The 18,136-nt window shown below is 40.9% G+C and overlaps 1 protein-coding gene across 1 annotated transcript in view; it reads left to right on the forward strand.

Annotated features, from left to right (window-relative positions):
* wasf2 (WASP family member 2) overlaps positions 1 to 18,136 on the forward strand; it is a 43,275-nt gene that overhangs the window by 16,368 nt on the left and 8,771 nt on the right. The window contains exons 2-7 of the mRNA XM_068006689.1: positions 392 to 560; positions 1,810 to 1,944; positions 4,797 to 4,950; positions 8,523 to 8,640; positions 10,827 to 10,957; positions 15,666 to 15,821. Coding sequence (XP_067862790.1) covers positions 428 to 560; positions 1,810 to 1,944; positions 4,797 to 4,950; positions 8,523 to 8,640; positions 10,827 to 10,957; positions 15,666 to 15,821 — 827 coding nt within the window. The 5' untranslated portion in view covers positions 392 to 427. The remainder of the gene's footprint in view (positions 1 to 391; positions 561 to 1,809; positions 1,945 to 4,796; positions 4,951 to 8,522; positions 8,641 to 10,826; positions 10,958 to 15,665; positions 15,822 to 18,136) is intronic.

Raw genomic sequence — 18,136 nt, forward strand, 5'->3', positions numbered from 1 at the left:
CCTTTTTCCTTCCCTGTCTCGCTCATCTACATATCAAAAATCAATTGAAAGAAGCCATATTAACTTTTTTACAGAATAAAACCAAGAATGTAAGATGGGAATTATCTAGAAGAAGAAGAAAAAAAAACTTCTGGAATCAATAAAGAAAATGCGGTTTTATCAAACGTCTTTTTTTGGGAATCCAGTTGGAATGGAGACCAGGCGTGGAGTAATTTTGGCTGTATAAATAAATTGAAGCCTATATTTTAGCAGAAGGAACATCTTCTAGTAAGGAATCCCTTACTAAAAATCAAGGCTGAAGCTTTCATACTTCCTTCCATTAAAATGTTCTGTAATAAACTGTATTACACACACTATTTTCACAACTTTTTTTTAATATTTGCATTTTTAGGTTTTTCCTTGAACTAGCTTCTGAACCTGGACCACAATGCCTTTAGTGACTAGGAACATTGAACCGAGGTATCTGTGCCGCCAGCCTCTGCCTAATAATGTTCAAAGTGAATTGGAATGTGTAACAAATATTACACTTGCAAATGTCATCAGGCAGCTTGGCAGCTTGAGTAAGTATTATGTTCTGTCTCTCAGATTTGTAAATTTTATAAAGAAAGCCCATTTTCCCTACGTGAAACTTTCAAAAGTTGCTATTGAGACTGTTTATGTCAGATTCCTGTAACACAAAAAAAGCAAGATTCAACTTGTAGACTTTTATCTGTTTTTGTCCCTTTTTCTTGTGCTACAGCCTGCTAGTGTGTCTGATAGAAATCTCAATAAAATGTGAGACTGTTGTTTTCAATTGTCTTTTTATTCATTAGTTTGTTTTATTTCGCCTTTTGAAAAACCCATGTTCACTGTCTGCAACAATGAGGAGATGTGTTTGGGCCTTAGATTTCTCTTATTCATCTCTGTACAGGAGCTTCTGATTGATGTGGGATTCATTCTCTTCACTGCCAACTACTCATAACCTCTCTTTTGCTGACCCCAATGTCATGGCATTTGATTCATCTTACTTATCAATATTTTTCAAATGGTGCAGTCTAATAAGGAAAAGTATAATAGGAAATACTACAACATCTGTTTTTGTGAGGTCTAGATTGAAGGAAGTGTCTAGGATGAATAGTGCAGACACCTAGAGATTTGGCTGTCTGCCTCATAAATTGAAGAAAATTTAAATATAGGCTTTCTAGTTTTGTTTCTGTAAATGAATCCAGGTAACATTGAGCTCCTTTATATCTTTGTATTAAAAAGAAAATGCATTGATACAGGAGTCTTCTGTTCAGAAAATTTATATGGATGTAAGTATGAGTCTAGCTAATATAGATATTTTACTTGAGACTCTTAGTCTCAAACCTGTTTTTTATTTTAATTGCAGTTCTGGTGCTGTAATGGAACCATAGAATACTGCCATACCTTTTTGTTTTCCTCCTTCATTCCTCATGAATATCTTGTAACCAGGACTCCTAGTTCAGCCCTCGCCTAAGCCATGTCTCTATTAATGCTGTTAATATCATACCCCCCCCCGCCCACTCCAATTTGTGCCTCAAGCTCACTATTTGTATTCAGAACACTTTGTGCATTTATGTTCCTACAACTCAAACCTGCCTCTGTCTGACAGCCTTTTTAAATCCCTATTTTGCAAATTTCATTTACTGGTTGACTGGACATGATACAGTCCAGGAGGTGCTATCGTGCGCTTGCATGCAAGTGAATTAAAATAACAAGAAAGTTGGTGTTGCAGAATTTGAATCTTAACACTTTGAAGTGAGTATTTTATAATTCTTGGCTGTTAACCTGTTTTTTAAAAATTGACAGGTAAATATGCAGAGGATATCTTTGGTGAGCTATTTAGGGAAGCAGGCAGCTTTGCTGTTAGAGTGAACAGCCTTGGAGAAAGGATTGACCGTCTGCAGGTTAAAGTAACGCAACTCGATCCCAAAGTAGAAGATGGTAAGAATGGCCTTGTGGTATAATTTTTGTTCATTTAGAAATCATATAAATGTTGCTTTCCTTTAATATTAAGTTCATATAAAACCTCTTCATTCTGTGCATTTAGCTCTGTTCTTGCCTTAATTTAGGAGCACCTACAAATTCCTTTCCCCTTTCCACCCCCAGACCAGCAGAGCTTCGTCACTTCACTGACTAGTATTTTTTTTAAACACATGTTCAAGTTGACCTTAATTACGTTATTTAAGAAAGTAAGAAACAGACCGTGATCTCGCAAAATATTTTTGTAGTGTGAGTTAGTCTGAAAAATAGTAAGCAGTATTTTTGTAATCCTATTGCTGCTTGTTTTGGTGCACGATGATTGGATGCAATGAAGGAAGACTGGTTTTTACTACTTCTATCTGGCAAATTTTAAAATAAAAGTATAATTTGGTGAATTTTCTGCTTATTAAAGTGAAGCAGATTAATGCTGGTTAGTGGAGCACTACCTTCAGGCAGCGAGTGTCTACATTGCGCATTTTCTGGTCAAGAACTACCCAAAATAAATTGAGTAAATAAAAACAGATAATGCTGGCCAGATGGCTGCAACATGCCTAGTCGAAAGATGAGTTGCTGTTCCTCGAGTTTGCGTCGAGCAGCTTTGTCCTTGGCCTCCTACGCTGTTCCAGAGAGGTGGAAGTGGGATGGAAATTTAAAGTGGCAAGCAACCGGTAGCTCGGGGTTGCTCTTACGAACAGAAGTGTTCAGCAAAGTGATCTCACAGTCTGCATTTGCTCTCCCTGATGTGGAGGAGACTGCACCATGAGAAGAGACTATACTAGGTTGGAAGAAGTGCCAATAAATCGCTGCCTCACCCAGAAGTAGTATTTGGGGCCCTAGTCGGTGGTATGGGAGGAAGTGAAAGGGCAGGTATTGCATCTCCTGTGCTTGCACAGGAAGGTACTTGGGGAAGGAGAGCATGTAATAGGAGTGAACCAGGGGGTCACAGAGGGAACATTCCCCTTGGAATACTGAAAGGGAGGATGAAGATATGTTTGGTGGTGGGTTCGCATTGGAGGCGGCAAAAATTGATATGGCAGGGGGAAGTGAGGATAAGGGGGACCCTTATCAAGGCTGTGGGAGGGAGAAGTGTAGGTGGAAGTGCGGAAAATCCTGGCTGTGGAAAACTATCATTTTGGAAGCTCTGTTGTGGAGGGTGGCATCATTGGAGCAGATGTCACAGGCAGAAAAACTAGGAGAAGGGAATGGAGTCCCCCTCCCTGCTAGGTGGGAAGAAGTATAATCGAAATAGCTATGGGAGCTTCTAGTAACAAGTGAACGGCTTATTCTCAGAGATGGAGATAGGGAAGGGAAGAATCAGCAATGGATCATGTAAAGGTAAGGGAGGGGTGGAAATTAGAAGCAAAATGAATGAAATTTTGCAGCTCAGGACAGGAAGCAGTACTGAAGAATAAAGCTCATTCTACCCCAATTATGTGCCATAACCCTAATCTCAGAAACCTCAAAGTTGGAGGCAGTAACTTTGTGTTGTGCAGACACCTGCCCCTCCCCCCCCCCCCCCCCCCCCCACCCAGCAGCTTTAGGATTAGCCATCTGAACTGCATTGGTCTTTTTATGGTTCTGTGCAATTACATACGCACAAAGTGGGTTGAGATTTCTCAAACTCATACATTGATTAGCTATATTATGAAGAAGCTGGTGAAGGCCCTGTGTATGATTTACTGTGAAGTATTTTCAATTACATTGGTAGCATTGTACAGTCTCAACAGCATAGTACTTCACCTCCGTAGCAGCTATTTAAAAACAGGCTGGCAGATTAGGATTAACTAGCATAATTTGTTATCCCTTCTAACACAAAACATATGCTCTTTTGCTTTACAAAGAATGTATTTTTTGAGTAATGAATGAAAATGTAGAAGAGTTTATCCCAATGTCATTGCTTAGTTCCCATTCCTACTCCTGTGCATTTCCCATTCCGCAAGCAAAAAATTACACTTTTTTTGACAGAAAAATCACGAGTATAGAATACTTCAAATCTAAATCCAAGTTTTTTTTTTAAACAAAAGTCTTGATATTCCCCTACTTTTGATGGTGCTTCATCCATATTACAATGCTTAACAGAAAATACTGCAGTATTTGTGTATTTCATGTAAGCTATCCCTTCATTTTTGCATCTTTTAGAATGATGTAAATTATATTTTCTACTCTCATGTGTTGCTATTACATTTTTGTTTTCTGCTATCATCAGTCTAGAACATGTTCAAAACCAGAATTTAGAGTACGTGATCTGCCTTGTACATCTGTCTCTGCTGGACCATTGGAAAATAAATAGTTTTATGTAAAAAGCAACCAATTGCACAGTGCATTGAACATAAATAGATGAAAAAAAGAAAATGTATTAATAGCACTGGAAGAAAATATTAAAATAAGCTCCCCTAATGGCTGAGTGAGTAAAGTCACTGTGTGGTGTACTGATACAGCCTGCGAGAGTCCAGGTTTCCTAGACTGTGCTGAGATATCAGCTGAGATGGTGATAGCGGCACTGCAATTGGTCTTGGCTAAAGAAATGAAATAGCAACCAGGATTTCTGCTCTGGATTTGAAATGCATTTTGTGGGCAAAATAAGCATGTGTGGATATTGGTGGAGGGAAGGAACAGGCTCAGCCATGATGCCTTCCCATAGTAGAATAGCCTCCAGAGACTTGCTGGTTAGGCTTGTACACGCAGAATAGCTACTTGGGCAAGGTATTGGAAGACTGTTAGTACTGGTGAAAATTGGAGGGTGGAAGAATTGTACGTACCAACAGACCAGCATGAACACAGTTGAAGATTTAAACTAATCTATTCATTTGCAGTTTCACTGCAAGCTATTAACCTGAGGAAAGCCTTCAAGAGCTCCACAAAGCAGGACCAACAGTTGTTCTGCCGGTCATCTCTGCCAGTTCCTATTGATGACACGTATAATACATGTGACAAGACACCACCTCTTGATATTCTAACTCCATACAGGTATGAGATGCTAACCATAATTTTATGTAAATTAGAAATTTTGATGAGCCTGTGTTTGAGGAAGTAAAGCAAGGAAAGTCAAGAATTTTTGGTTTTAACTCATTTTGTGCAAGATGAATCTTAATATTCCAGCATGAGACCTTTCTTCTTTTGAAAGAGAGGGAGGGAAATGTTTGTGTTTACCTCTGTTTGCCCCAGTTCTTATAATGCACAATATACAGTCCTTGTAAGGCACAATATGGTCACAGGCTTGGTAAAACCTCAGAAATCTTGCGGGATTTCACCAACTTTCAACCTTTTAAATTATTAAGAAGATTGTGTGCATTACAGTGTCGAATAAAAGGCTCATGGCACTTAACCTGAATTACTCAGAATTCTGCTAACTGAAAACAAGCCCCAATTCTGTACATTGGGGAGAAATTATTCACTGACTATTGCCTGAAACTTCTGCATTGGAAACTTTATTCAATTTTGCAAACCACCTGCAGCCTTCGCCCTTTTGGAAACTGCTCAGCCAGTTGTCCTTTCTGACCTAAGATGAAAGTCTTTGTTTGTTGACCACTAATATCTTCCCCCAGTTGATTGATACTGGAAGTACAATTATTTTTATGTGGCTCGATTTCTTAGAAAACACAATGGGTAAACCAAAAAAAGTGACACAATATTTTGACCTTTTTTAACTAAAATTTATAGGAATGTATATGTGTTTTCTGGTAATTGTATTGCTGGATATTGCATTCCTTTTGTATGCAAACAACTGCTCACATTGTTGCAGTCTGAGTGAAGGCTTTTGGAAGGAGATTTTCTTAACTATAAGAAGCCATAAAACACTCTACTGACTTCTTAAAAAAAAAGAATTGCCAGTATTGCAAAAATGCTAATTTATATTGCTTGGTTCAAGTCCCACTCCAGAGACTTGAGCAGAAAATCTAGGCTGACACTTCAGTGCAGTACAGAGGGAACATTGCATTGTTGGAGGTGCCGTCTTTCGGATGAGGCGTTAAACTGAGGCCCAATTGCCCCCTCAGCTAGATGTAAAAGATCCCACGGCACTATTTTGAAGAAGAGCAGGGGGGTTATCATCGATATCCCGGCCAATATTTATCCCTCAACCAACATCGCTTTTTAAAAAAAAAAATATTATCTGGTCATTATCAAATTGCTGTTTGTAGGAGCTTGCTGTGTGCAAATTGGCTACCACATTTGATACATTACAACAGTGATGACACTTCAAAAATACTTCATTGGCTGTAAAGCATTTTGGGACATCCTGGGGTCATGAGAAACGCTATATAAACGCAAGTCTTTTTCTTTGGTGTCCTTTATTTTCTACATTGTATTGTAACTACACTTGCCTTTATATAATATATTTTAAAAAGTCCCATGGCATTTGAGATGCAAACATACAAGAGAAGAATTAGGGGAGATGATCGTCAAAGAGGATGGTTGTGAACAGCCTTTTTAAATTGGGAGGAGAATAGAAGTGCTAAACACATCAATTTGCCATTTTTCAATGATCAAATTAGAGAAATAATTTTCTCCTGTTGTATGAAGAGTAAAGAATAGTTGAATCGAAATACTTGCCCATCTAATTGCAAGTATATGATTGCAATGCACTGGGTACGTCCCATACACTCCTGTTGTGTAGGGTGTCTTGTCCAATAACAAAATGCACTTCTGATGTGGATTTGTCTTTGCACACATCTACATTCCATCTGATGAGCCATGCATATTTCAGAAGTCTAATCCAATGGTTTATAAACTTCTCTGTGGGGGTCCCTTGCAATTTTTTGCCAGCATTGCCCACATCCAGAGAACAATTTTTTTTATATAAAGTACAATCCCATGACCCCTGTCCTAACTGAAATACACTGTCAACTACCCAAAGGAAAACTGCCATAATCAGAGGAAACGTTTTTAAAATTAACATGCAGCAATAGAAACAAGATATACAGAAAAATAAAAAGATCTAGAATACAAGGATCCAAAAGCATTGTTCTTGCTGTTTCTGATATGCCTGGCCCAAACATACAGAAATATGATTACTTTGCACTTGCTTTGGGATCCCTTATAAGTCCTAGTTTGGAAACCTATGGTCTAATCATTTATATAGATGGGGTATTGTACAATTTTTAATTTCAAGGCTAAGTTCTTGGCCAAGCTTCAAATGGGTGTGCTTTGGACAGACATATTTTTGATGATGGACCAACTTAATGATCTTTATGAAAATATCCACTTTATTCAACTATCTGTTAAACAATCTCCTCTTCACAGTCATTAAATGAAAGAGTGTACTGTTTCCTTTCTCAATTTCAAATATAATTATTTTTATAAATAATATTGCTATGGACCAGAATCCGTTGGTAAACAAGAAAAGAAAGAACTTAGTTTTTATAGAATATCTTATCACGCCCTCAGGATGTCCCAAAGTGTTTCACATCGAATGAATCAGTTGACGTGCACAAATTGATTGCCATATTTGTCCAGAACAAGTTGCCACGAATGGCCAGTTAAACAGTTCTTTTGGTGGTAAAACTTGAGGATCGCTGTTGGCTGGGACACCAGAAGAACTCCTTGCTCATTTCTGAATTATGCCATTGGAATTTTTTTTTACATTACCTAAAAAGGCAGACAGGGCTTTAATTTAAAGTACCTCCCGAAAGACAACGGGCATGATTTTGACCCTGAGCTGGGAAAGGGGGCGGTGGTCAAATTGCGGACAGGAAACCTGGAAGTCGAGGTTTCCCGGATGTCCGTACGATTTTGACATAAGGACGCTTTTTTTTTGTCGGTTTGCCGTCTGACTGATCAGCCTGATTGACAGGCTGGCCTCAGTAGGACGGGAGAGCAGCCTGAGAGAGGATGTGTTCAGGTAAGTCTTTAATTGTATGGATGGGGTTGGGCATGGGGGTCGAGTTGGGGGGGGGGGGTTGCGGAGGAAGAGAGGAGAGCCAGTCACAAGGGGAGGGATCAGGGGTCGGTCACGGGGTGGGTGGTGTCGGGGATCCAGGGTCTGCAATCGCTTTTGGTGGGGGGGGGGGGGTGGTGGGGAGGTCATTGCAGATAGGCTTGTTGGGCTTGGGGGAAGCACTACGGTTGAAATTGCAAATTCTGCAAAAATGGAGGCCCCCCAGCCTCCTTGACAGGTTTTAGTGACCAACCTGCCTCCTGGGAGCGGGCTGGTCGCCCGCCCCCTATCTCGCCTCGTTGAAAACTGGAAGTGGGCAGGTTGAGGGTAGGTCTGAAATGTTTGCGATTTTGAATGCCACCCCACCCCCTTCCGCTTTTCAATGTTAAAATCGTGTTCAGTATCTCCGACAATACAGATCATCAGTGCTTCATTGAAGTGTCGGCCGAGATTATGTGCTCCACCCTTGAGTGGAGCTCAGGCACTTAACCTTTTGACTCGTGGACAAGCTGCTACCAACAAAGTTAGTTGTTTAGGGAAATGGAATTTTTGGCAACGTATAAGAAGGCATAAAAAACTCTGAGTTGCTTGAAAGTTAGCTGGTTCCATCAGAATTCTTGTAGTCTTTTAGCATTGTGGTAATGGTGACTTTCTTTTGTCACAGGGAGGATGGAAAAGACAGCCTTAAGTTTTACACAGATCCTTCCTATTTCTTTGACCTCTGGAAAGAAAAGATGCTGCAAGACACCAAGGATATAATGAAAGAAAAAAGGAAACACAGGGTACTGCTTTATATTTCAGTTTCAAATAATGGTGAACGCATGGTTCAGAAATGAAATTAAATGGAGTATCTGATCCCTTTCATTTGTTATTGATTGTCCTAGTAACATGCCCTTTTGTTTTGTTTTACACTGGCAAGTTGGTACTGGCATTTAATACTGACAGGAGCTTGGTATAATTTAGCACAGACTAGATTAACATGAAAAAAAACAACTTGACAGGTCTAAGTTGCATGCCAGCAGGAATAGCTCCAGGCAACTATCATTTCTTAAAAATAAAAACCCAATGCCACGGAGATGTCAATGTGTCTTCCGCCTTATGTGTGTGACCTGTTAAAACTGCCGACTGCCCAGTGGCAGATTCTGCATAGTGACTTGCAGTGTGGCTGTAGACAAGCTGCTTTCAGTTTCGGCCTTGCAAGTACAATCAGAATAGTGGCTTCGTAGCCATCCTCCTATAAAATCCAGAGTGCAGGGACTATGTTGTGAACCTCTATAAGGCAGTTAATTGGCCATGTAGGAGCAATCTCTTCACTCTGCCTGCCAGTGTTAATGTGCTATTGATTGAACAAAGCTATTTGCATTAAGTTGGTTATGAAACCACAGGTCTGTAGGAAAGATGTGAAAAATCACTGGTAAGTGTATCTGAGACAAATTTAGTTAAAGGAGAAGGAAAAGCTAAATGAGAAAGAAAAGTAAAGAGTACTTCCTTTATACAGCAACCACCATCTCCATTTTTAAGATATCTTCTATTTCTCAGAAAATGTCTTTGGCCCCGATATTTGCTGGGAGGGTACAGGTGGGGGGGATCGTAGCGGCCGGGAAACCCGGAGGTGCGGCAGGATCTCATTTAAATCTTTTGTCTCCATTTCCTGACCAGCAGCCAGCCACATTGAGAGGCTGACTATTGGGCGGAAAGGCCTGTGACAGCAGGCCGCAGCTGGGGAGCTGAGTTAAATTTGAGGCACGCAGCCTCATTTAAATAACGGACCTGCCTCTGGAGAGCAGGTTCGTCACCTGCCCCCCAATCTGCCTCCATTAAAACCAGAAGATTGGAGTTGGGTGGGTGGGGGGGGGGTCAGGTTTCAGATTTTTGAATTCTTAACCCTACCTCCTGGCCTGGGGGGTTAAAATTTCCTTCTTTGTTTCAATATATTTTCAGCCTCATGGAGACCTGCCATTTTGAATTTCTGTTCCCATTTCAGCTATTCTTGGTTCATTTCAGGTTAGTGCATCAGATTGGTGAAAAGTATCTGCTCTCATTTGAATCATGTGGAGTTGTCTAGGATGCGTAAGGGCTGCTTGTGTGGCGTACAACATCATTGAGCATCTTGGAGGAGAATAGGAACCCAAAATGGCAGGTCTCATGAGGCCAAAATTTCAGGTCCCACATTTGCTAATTATTAACATGAAGGTAAATTTATTAACTAGCTATTGTACTAAAAAGAAATAGTGGTGGAGTACTTTGCAATGAGATCCTATAAAAATGTAGAATAAATGGTAGACTTTATATAAAAAAAAATTAAAATTGATCTTCCATCCATTTCCTAAACACACTGCTAATCAGGTTGCTTCAATAGAATTGTTAAACTTTGTACTAGGTAAGGCATACTATAGAACGGTACTAGAGCTGCAGGGAATGCCTTGACTCCTACTGTTTTCGTAGCAGTCACTTGGATACAGGAAGCAAGTATATTTTTAGACCAATCTTCTCTTGATGGGGAAACTACTGTACTGTAAGGTTAAAATAAAATAGTGGTCTAAATGGCTATTTAATCATGAATACATATTCACTGACCTCTCAATCCAGAGTGTGAATATTTAACGCTATGAATCATTCAATTTGTAAATGGACTAGAGTTTCTATTTACAAACCTGGTATTTGTACAGAATGTACAGTTATGACTTCAGTTCCATATATCTTGTCCCAAGAGTATTAACAAATGGGAAATAATTCGTCAGATTCAAGTGAGTTATTTTTCAGGGCTCACTTGTGATAATAAGCATTTATGAACGATAATATCAAAACAAGTATTGTATAATGGTGACTTGTACTGCTTGTACATTGTGGTAAGCCATGATGTGAATGTACTTTCATTTGTTTTTTTTTCAATTTTGTTTTTTGAATTTCAAAGTCCTACAGAGCATTATAAATAAAATGTATCCAATGCTCTTATGACTTTTTCTAGAAAGAGAAAAAGGACGTTTCAAATAGAGGGAATCTGAATCCAAGGAAAATTAGAACAAGGAAAGAAGAATGGGATAGGTTGAAAATGGGCAAGGAATTTGTGGAAGCAAAGTCTGTTACGGATGCACCTATGTAAGTTTTGTCATTTGTAAAAACTAATATTTGGGCTCTGACTTTAAATGCAGTGATAAATATCTTGTGACATTTCTTGGTCTTGTATTGAGTACATTTGAAAATTTGGTGCAGCGGGTTCCCATAGATGAGTGGTGCCTGTTTATATTTTAGATTATAATGGATAGTAACCAAGTATAGAGGTGAAACTACACACCCTGTATACTGAAATAAATTATCCTACACACAGACTTTTTTAATGAAACTAAAAACAAAACAATTTATTTCTTTTGTTTTAAATGTCACAATCCTCTCCTTTTCCCCCCACCCCCACCCCCCCAAACACAGCAAGCAACACAGTCACGCAACAAAGTCAATCAAGGTATTTATATAATTGCTGTTGCAGGAAAAACTTTAGTGCAATTTTGCAGTTGTTGATTAAATTAGTGCTAGTGATCCATTTAATGTATCTAATTGCTACAGCAGGGCTGCTAACCCTCACTCATTTGAGTTAGGCGCATTAGTTTTGCTTTAAAAATGTGACCTATTTTCATGTAACTCTGCTCAGCGATAGGATTGTCCAAGCTTAAAACACAGGTTCACATGCTTTCGACAAAACGTATATGTATTCTCCAGTTCTGACTAGTTACTTTAGGAATAAAAATGACATAGCTCTAATGTGAAGTGTGCAAGCCACTTAGTTAAGAATTTCAGGGAATCACGAGAAGTCGCCAAGCAGCAGGTTTTTTGCCTGAGGATGGAATACGATGAGACTGAGAAATAGGAAAGACAGAAAATGCATTTAGAAAAAGGGAATCTTGCCCTCAAAGCTTTGTAGTTTATCAAGTAGCCTAATAACTAAAGCGCCAAAAGCTGTGTTTTTTCTTAAGCTCCTTAGTCACCTTGCGCTCACTCGCACACTGATAGCTGGGAGTGAATGAGCGCAAGAGAGTGACTGAGGATTGTGCAAACCAAAAGGACCATTTTAAAGCCCTGGTTTACTCGAAGCAGCAATATCCTACAGTTTTCACGATAACTTCTGCAGAAAAGGATGTTCTTTTTTTCCAGATAAAACGTCACAGTAAAAGAGGAGATAGTTGAGATACTGGATGGGCTAAAAATTGATAAGAGGAGGTACTAGAAAGGCTTGCTGTACTTAAAATAGATAAGTCACCCGGTCCAAATGGGATGCATCCTAGCTTGCTGAGGTGGAAATTGCAGAGGTACTGGCCACAATTTTACAATCCTCCTTACATATAGGGGTGGTGCCAGAGGACTAGAGAATTGCAAATGTTACACCCTTTTTTGAACAAGGGTGTAAGAGTAAACCCAGCAACTACAGGCCAGTCAGTTTAACCTCAGTAGTGGGGAAGCTTTTAGAAACGATAATCCAGGACAAAATTAATAGTCACTTGGACAAATGTGCATTAATTAAGGAAAGCCAGCACAGATTTTTTTAAATTCGTTCATGGGATGTGGGCGTCGCTGGTGAGGCCAGCATTTATTGCCCATCCCTAATTGCCCTTGAGAAGGTGGAGGTGAGCCGCCGCGTTGAACCGCTGCAGTCCGTGTGGTGAAGGTTCTCCCACAGTGCTGTTAGGAAGGGAGTTCCAGGATTTTGACCCAGCGATGATGAAGGAATGGCGATATATTTCCAAATCAGGATGGTATGTGACTTGGAGGGGAACGTGCAGGTGGTGGTGTTCCCATGTGCCTGCTGCTTTTGTCCTTCTAGGTGGTAGTGTCGCGGGTTTGGGAGGTGCTGTCGAAGAAGCCTTGGCGAGTTGCTGCAGTGCATCCTGTGGATGGTACACACTGCAGCCACAGTGCGCCGGTGGTGAAGGGAGTGAATGTTTAGGGTGGTGGATGGGGTGCCAATCAAGCAGGCTGCTTTGTCCCGAATGGTGTCGAGCTTCTTGAGTGTTGTTGGAACTGCACTTATCCAGGCAAGTGGAGAGTATTCCATCACACTCCTGACTTGTGCCTTGTAGATGATGGAAAGACTTTGGGGAGTCAGGAGGTGAGTCACTCACTGCAGAATACCCAGCCTCTGACCTGCTCTCGTAGCCACAGTATTTATGTGGCTGGTCCAGTTAAGTTTCTGGTCAATGGTGACCCCCAGGTGGGGGATTCGGCGATGGTAATGCCGTTGAATGTCAAGGGGTGGTGGTTAGACACACTTTTGTTGGAGATGGTCATTGCCTAGCACTTGTCTGGTGCGAATGTTACTTGCCACTTACGAGCCCAAGCCTGGATGTTGTCCAGGTCTTGCTGCATGCGGGCTCGGACTGCTTCATTATTTGAGGGGTTGCAAATGGAACTGAACACTGTGCAGTCATCAGCGAACATCCCCATTTCTGACCTTTTATGATGGAGGGAAGGTCATTGATGAAGCAGCTGAAGATGGTTGGGCCTAGGACACTGCCCTGAGGAACTCCTGCAGCAATGTCCTGGGGCTGAGATGATTGGCCTCCAACAACCACTACCATCTTCCTTTGTGCTAGGTATGACTCCAGCCACTGGAGAGTTTTCCCCCTGATTCCCATTGACTTCAATTTTACTAGGGCTCCTTGGTGCCACACTCGGTTAAATGCTGCCTTGATGTCAAGGGCAGTCACTCTCACCTCACCTCTGGAATTCAGCTCTTTTGTCCATGTTTGGACCAAGGCTGTAATGAGGTCTGGAGACGAGTGGCCCTGGTAGAACCCTAAATGAGCATTGGTAAGCAGGTTATTGGTGAGTAAGTGCCGCTTGATAGCGCTGTCGACGACACCTTCCATCACACTTTGCTGATGATTTGAGAGTGGACTGATGGGGAGGTAATTGGCAAATCGTATTTAACCAACTTGATTGAGTTTTTTGATGAGCTAACAGAGAGGTTCGATGAAGGCACTGCGGTTGATGTGTATATGGAATTTCAAAAGGTGTTTGATAAAGTGCTGCATAATAGGCTTGCCATCAAAGTTGAAGTCCATGGAATAAAAGGGGCAGTGGCAGCATTTTTTACGAAATTGGCTAAGTGACAGGAAACAGTAGTGCCGACTGGTTGTTTTTCAGACTGGAGGGAGGTATATAGTGGTATTCCCCAGGAGTCTGTACTAGGACCATTGCTTTTCTTGATATATATTAATGACTTGGACTTGGGAGTACAGGGTACAATTTCAAAATTTGCAGATAACACAAAACTTGGAAGGGTAGAAACCTGTGAGGAGGATAGTGATAGACTTCAAGAGGACATAGACAGGCTGGTGGAATGGGCGGACACGTGGCAGATGAAATTTAACGCAGAAAAGTGTGAAGTGATACGTTTTGGTAGGAAGAATGAGGAGAGGTAATATAAACTAAATGGTACAATTCTAAAAGAGGGTGCGTGAACAGAGAGATCTGGGGGTATATGTGCACAAATCGTTGAAGGTGGCAGGGCAGGTTGAGAAAGTGGTTCAGAAAGCATATGGGATCCTGGGCTTTATAAATAGAGGCAAAGAGTACAAAGGCAAGGTGGTTATGATGAACTTTATAAAACACTAGTTCGGCCACAACTGGAGTGTTGTCTAGTTCTGGGCACTGCACTTTAGGAAGGATGTGAAGGCCTTAGAGGGTGCAGAAGAGATTTACCAGAATGATTCCAGGGATGAGGGACTTCAGTTACATGCATAGACTGGAGAAGCTGGAGTTGCTCTCCTTAGAGCAGAGGAGGTTGAGAGGAGATTTGATGAGAGGTATTCAAAATCATGAAGGGTCTAGACAGTGTAGATAGAGAGAAACTGTTCCCGTTGGCGGAAGGGTCAAGAACCAGAGAACATAGATTTAAGGTGATTGGTTCTTTTGCCAAAGGTGACATGAGGAAAGACTTTTTTACACAGTGAGTGGTTGTGATCCGGAATGCACTGCCTGAGGGGGTGGTGGAGGCAGACTCAATTGTGGCTTTCTGAAGGGAATTGGATAAGTACTTGAAGGTGAAAACATTTGCAGGGCTATGGGGATAGGGCGGGGGAGCGGGACTAGCTGGATTGCTCTCGCAGAGAGCCGGCACGAACTCGATGGGCCTGAATGGCCTCCTTCCATGCTGTAACCTTTCCATAATTCTGTATGGATGATTTCTAATGATTAGCTCATCTTTAAACATGCAAAACATGTGCAATGGGAAACCAGCGCAATATTTGTTGCCTGCATTTTGTTTTCTGAATTTTATACATGCACAATGTTTTTTTGACTACTTTTCCACCAATTTTCTCCCTGCCCCTTCTCTCCTGAATATATTGACTCTTTGGGGCACAGTACCACAGGCACTGGTGTCCCGAGAAGCTTCTATATCAACTTAGACGGTGAGTGCTGGCAAGCTGACATCCTGTCCTCGCAAACGCATTTCCAACATGATTGCTAAAAAATGATCATACCTAGCTAATTTTCCCCTCTCTAACTTAGAAACATTAAGACTAATTCCTGCTGCCACCCTGGCTGAGATCAGCAAACACAACACAGACCTGGGATCAGTGCAATTGGAGGAGTGGAGCATTATATAATAGAGGATCCAGTTTTCTCATGAGGCATTTCTTTAATTTTTCTTTAATTTGATTATGATGACTAGTTATGAGACTTAGTACAAAATAATGTGAATTATTCATTGTGATGTCCATCTATTATGACCTAAAATAAAAGATCATGTTCCATGTTCTGATGAGCAAACTTTTGGATTCATAGATTTACAGGTAATTATACTATTTCACAGGTCAAATACCAATGAGATCTATCCCAATGGAAGTATAAGTTCAGATGGAAATGAGGATCTTGTTTATAGAACTCATGGAAGCTATCGTGATTCAATCATTCCACCTCCTCCAGCATCACCAGGGGCTGATTTACCTCCCCCACCACCTGATTTTGGGTAAGATCAATTAACTTAAAGTACATAAACTGGTACAGTGCCATCTGATATTTAGAAACTTTTTATCAATGGTTAATACGACTAGTTTTCAATTCAAGTAAAAAATGAACTTGTACAAAATTCAAACTCTTCACTCATTCTTTATAAACTAGTTTGAGCAGTGAGGCTCCAATATAGTACAAAAAGCCAGTAGAGGATCGAGCTTTAGCCTCAACAGGAGTTCAGCGCAGTTGCTCCAAAAATATATTTGAGAAATTAAATCATAAGTCGGCAGGAGGAAGTCCTGCGTATTGAATTGACAACAGGCATTCAGTATCAAATACCTGGAACTTGGAAAAGAACAATCACGGACAATACCACAGTACCAAAGGTGGTGCGAGGGAAGTGAAGTAACGCGTAGTAATCAAGGATTCGTTTATTAAGAGAGTAAATAAGTGCTTAGGAGCTGCTGCCAAGAATGATGTAATACCTCCCAGTTGCCAGGCTAAAGGATGTAACCGAGCAGGTGCAAAATATTTTGAAGATGGAAGAGGGACAGACGGAAGTCATGGCTTATGTTGGATCCAAAAACACAGGAAAGAATAGAATTGGAATCCTGCATAGGGAGTTTCCGGAATTGGGAGATAAATTAAAGAGTATAGAAATAGATAGAAGTTACAACATGGGATCTGGACATTCGGTCCAGTCTGTGTTGGCATTCATCCTCCACGTGAGCAAATAGTTCTAATCACATTTACCCATCCTGTTCCCAGATCCTTTCAACCCATTTTCCTTCATCCGCCGATCCAATCTAATCCTGAAAGTTGACATAGTTTCTGCCTCAGCCACTAATCTTGGAAGTGAATTCTATAGCCTCACAACTCTATTTAAAGAAGTTTCTCCTACCCTCTGCTCTAAATCTCATATTTAATCTCGTATCCATGGCCCCTCAGCGACTGGGAACATTCTGCTTCTATCCACTCTGTCCTGTCCCTTCATAATTTTAAACACTTCTATCATATCGCCACGCAATCTGTGGTGTTCTAACAAAGAAAGATCCAAATTTTCAAGTCTGTTTTTGTACTTGCATTTCCTTATACTAGACAGCATGCTGGTGAATCTACATTGTACCCTCTCTAAAGCTTCAATATCCTCCCTATAGTGTGGAGTGTGGTGGAACACCAACACCCACTTCCATCCACTTTGGAAAAACTGCCCTTAACTCCGACTGTTTACTTCCTTCTAACCAATTTTTTATCCAGTTTGCTATACTCCCCCCTAATTCTGTACCGCTTAATCTTCTCGAATAATTTCACTTGTGGTACCTTGTCAAAAGCTTTCCTTAAGTCAAGGTATGCTACATCCACTGCATTTCCCCCATCACCACCTCCAAAGAAATCTGAGGTTTGTCGAGCACGGTCGTCCCTTGTGAAATCCCTGCTGGCTATTTCTAATTATTTCCTATATCTACATATGTGGTAATTTTACCCTTAAAGACTCTAGAATTTTCCTTACTGTAGATGTTAAGCTAACTGGTTTGTAATTACTCTGATTAGCTCTGTCCCCCTTTTTAAAAATGGTTATTATATTGGCCTTCCTCTAGTCCTCCAGCATACTCACAAGAGCCCTGAAATATAATTTCTAGGGCCTCTGCCCTTGCACCTGGGAGGCAATGTAGCATTTGGGACTTTGTCAGTCTCTAACTATTGAACCCCCTATCACTACTGCATGTCAATCTGTGTTTCCATTCCCTCACCCCCACCTTGAGCCATATCTTGTTTGTTGGAACCATTGATATTTATTTGATGGCCCTGCCCAAATCTCTCATTTCCCCCCACAGCATCTGTTTGAGAGTGTAAGTTGCTCTGGGCATTCCTGTTCTCACTGTTCCTTCCTGCCTTTCCCCACTTCTCAAAGTTAGCAACTTTTCTCCTCCACTGCCTCCTCCTTATCTCTCATCGGAGTGACTTCTCAAACTCTCGATTCAAAAACTGCTCTCCCTCCCTGATATGTGAATTGCCTCCGTCTCCTTAAATTCTGAGATTTTGAGCTTGAGCGATGCGAGTTGCTAACGCTTCCTACAGACATATCTGCCTGAGTCCACATCTGATCCTTGAAACTCCCATACCTTGCAGGAATGACACATCACTGCCCCTTCCTTTGCCATTTTTAGGTTTAGTTAGTTTGTTCTACTTTAATGAGACTTGAGATACTGGGACTGTTTCCACTAGGTTGGAAAAAGCCAAGAAGAGATTTAATAGAGGATTTGAAAATTATGAAGCTGTAGTAGTGTGAAAAGGGAAAGATTAGTTCCTCTGGTTGGGGAGTCAGTGATT

Source organism: Heptranchias perlo, chromosome 26 (genome assembly GCF_035084215.1).
Source record: "Heptranchias perlo isolate sHepPer1 chromosome 26, sHepPer1.hap1, whole genome shotgun sequence".
Taxonomy (NCBI): domain Eukaryota; kingdom Metazoa; phylum Chordata; class Chondrichthyes; order Hexanchiformes; family Hexanchidae; genus Heptranchias; species Heptranchias perlo.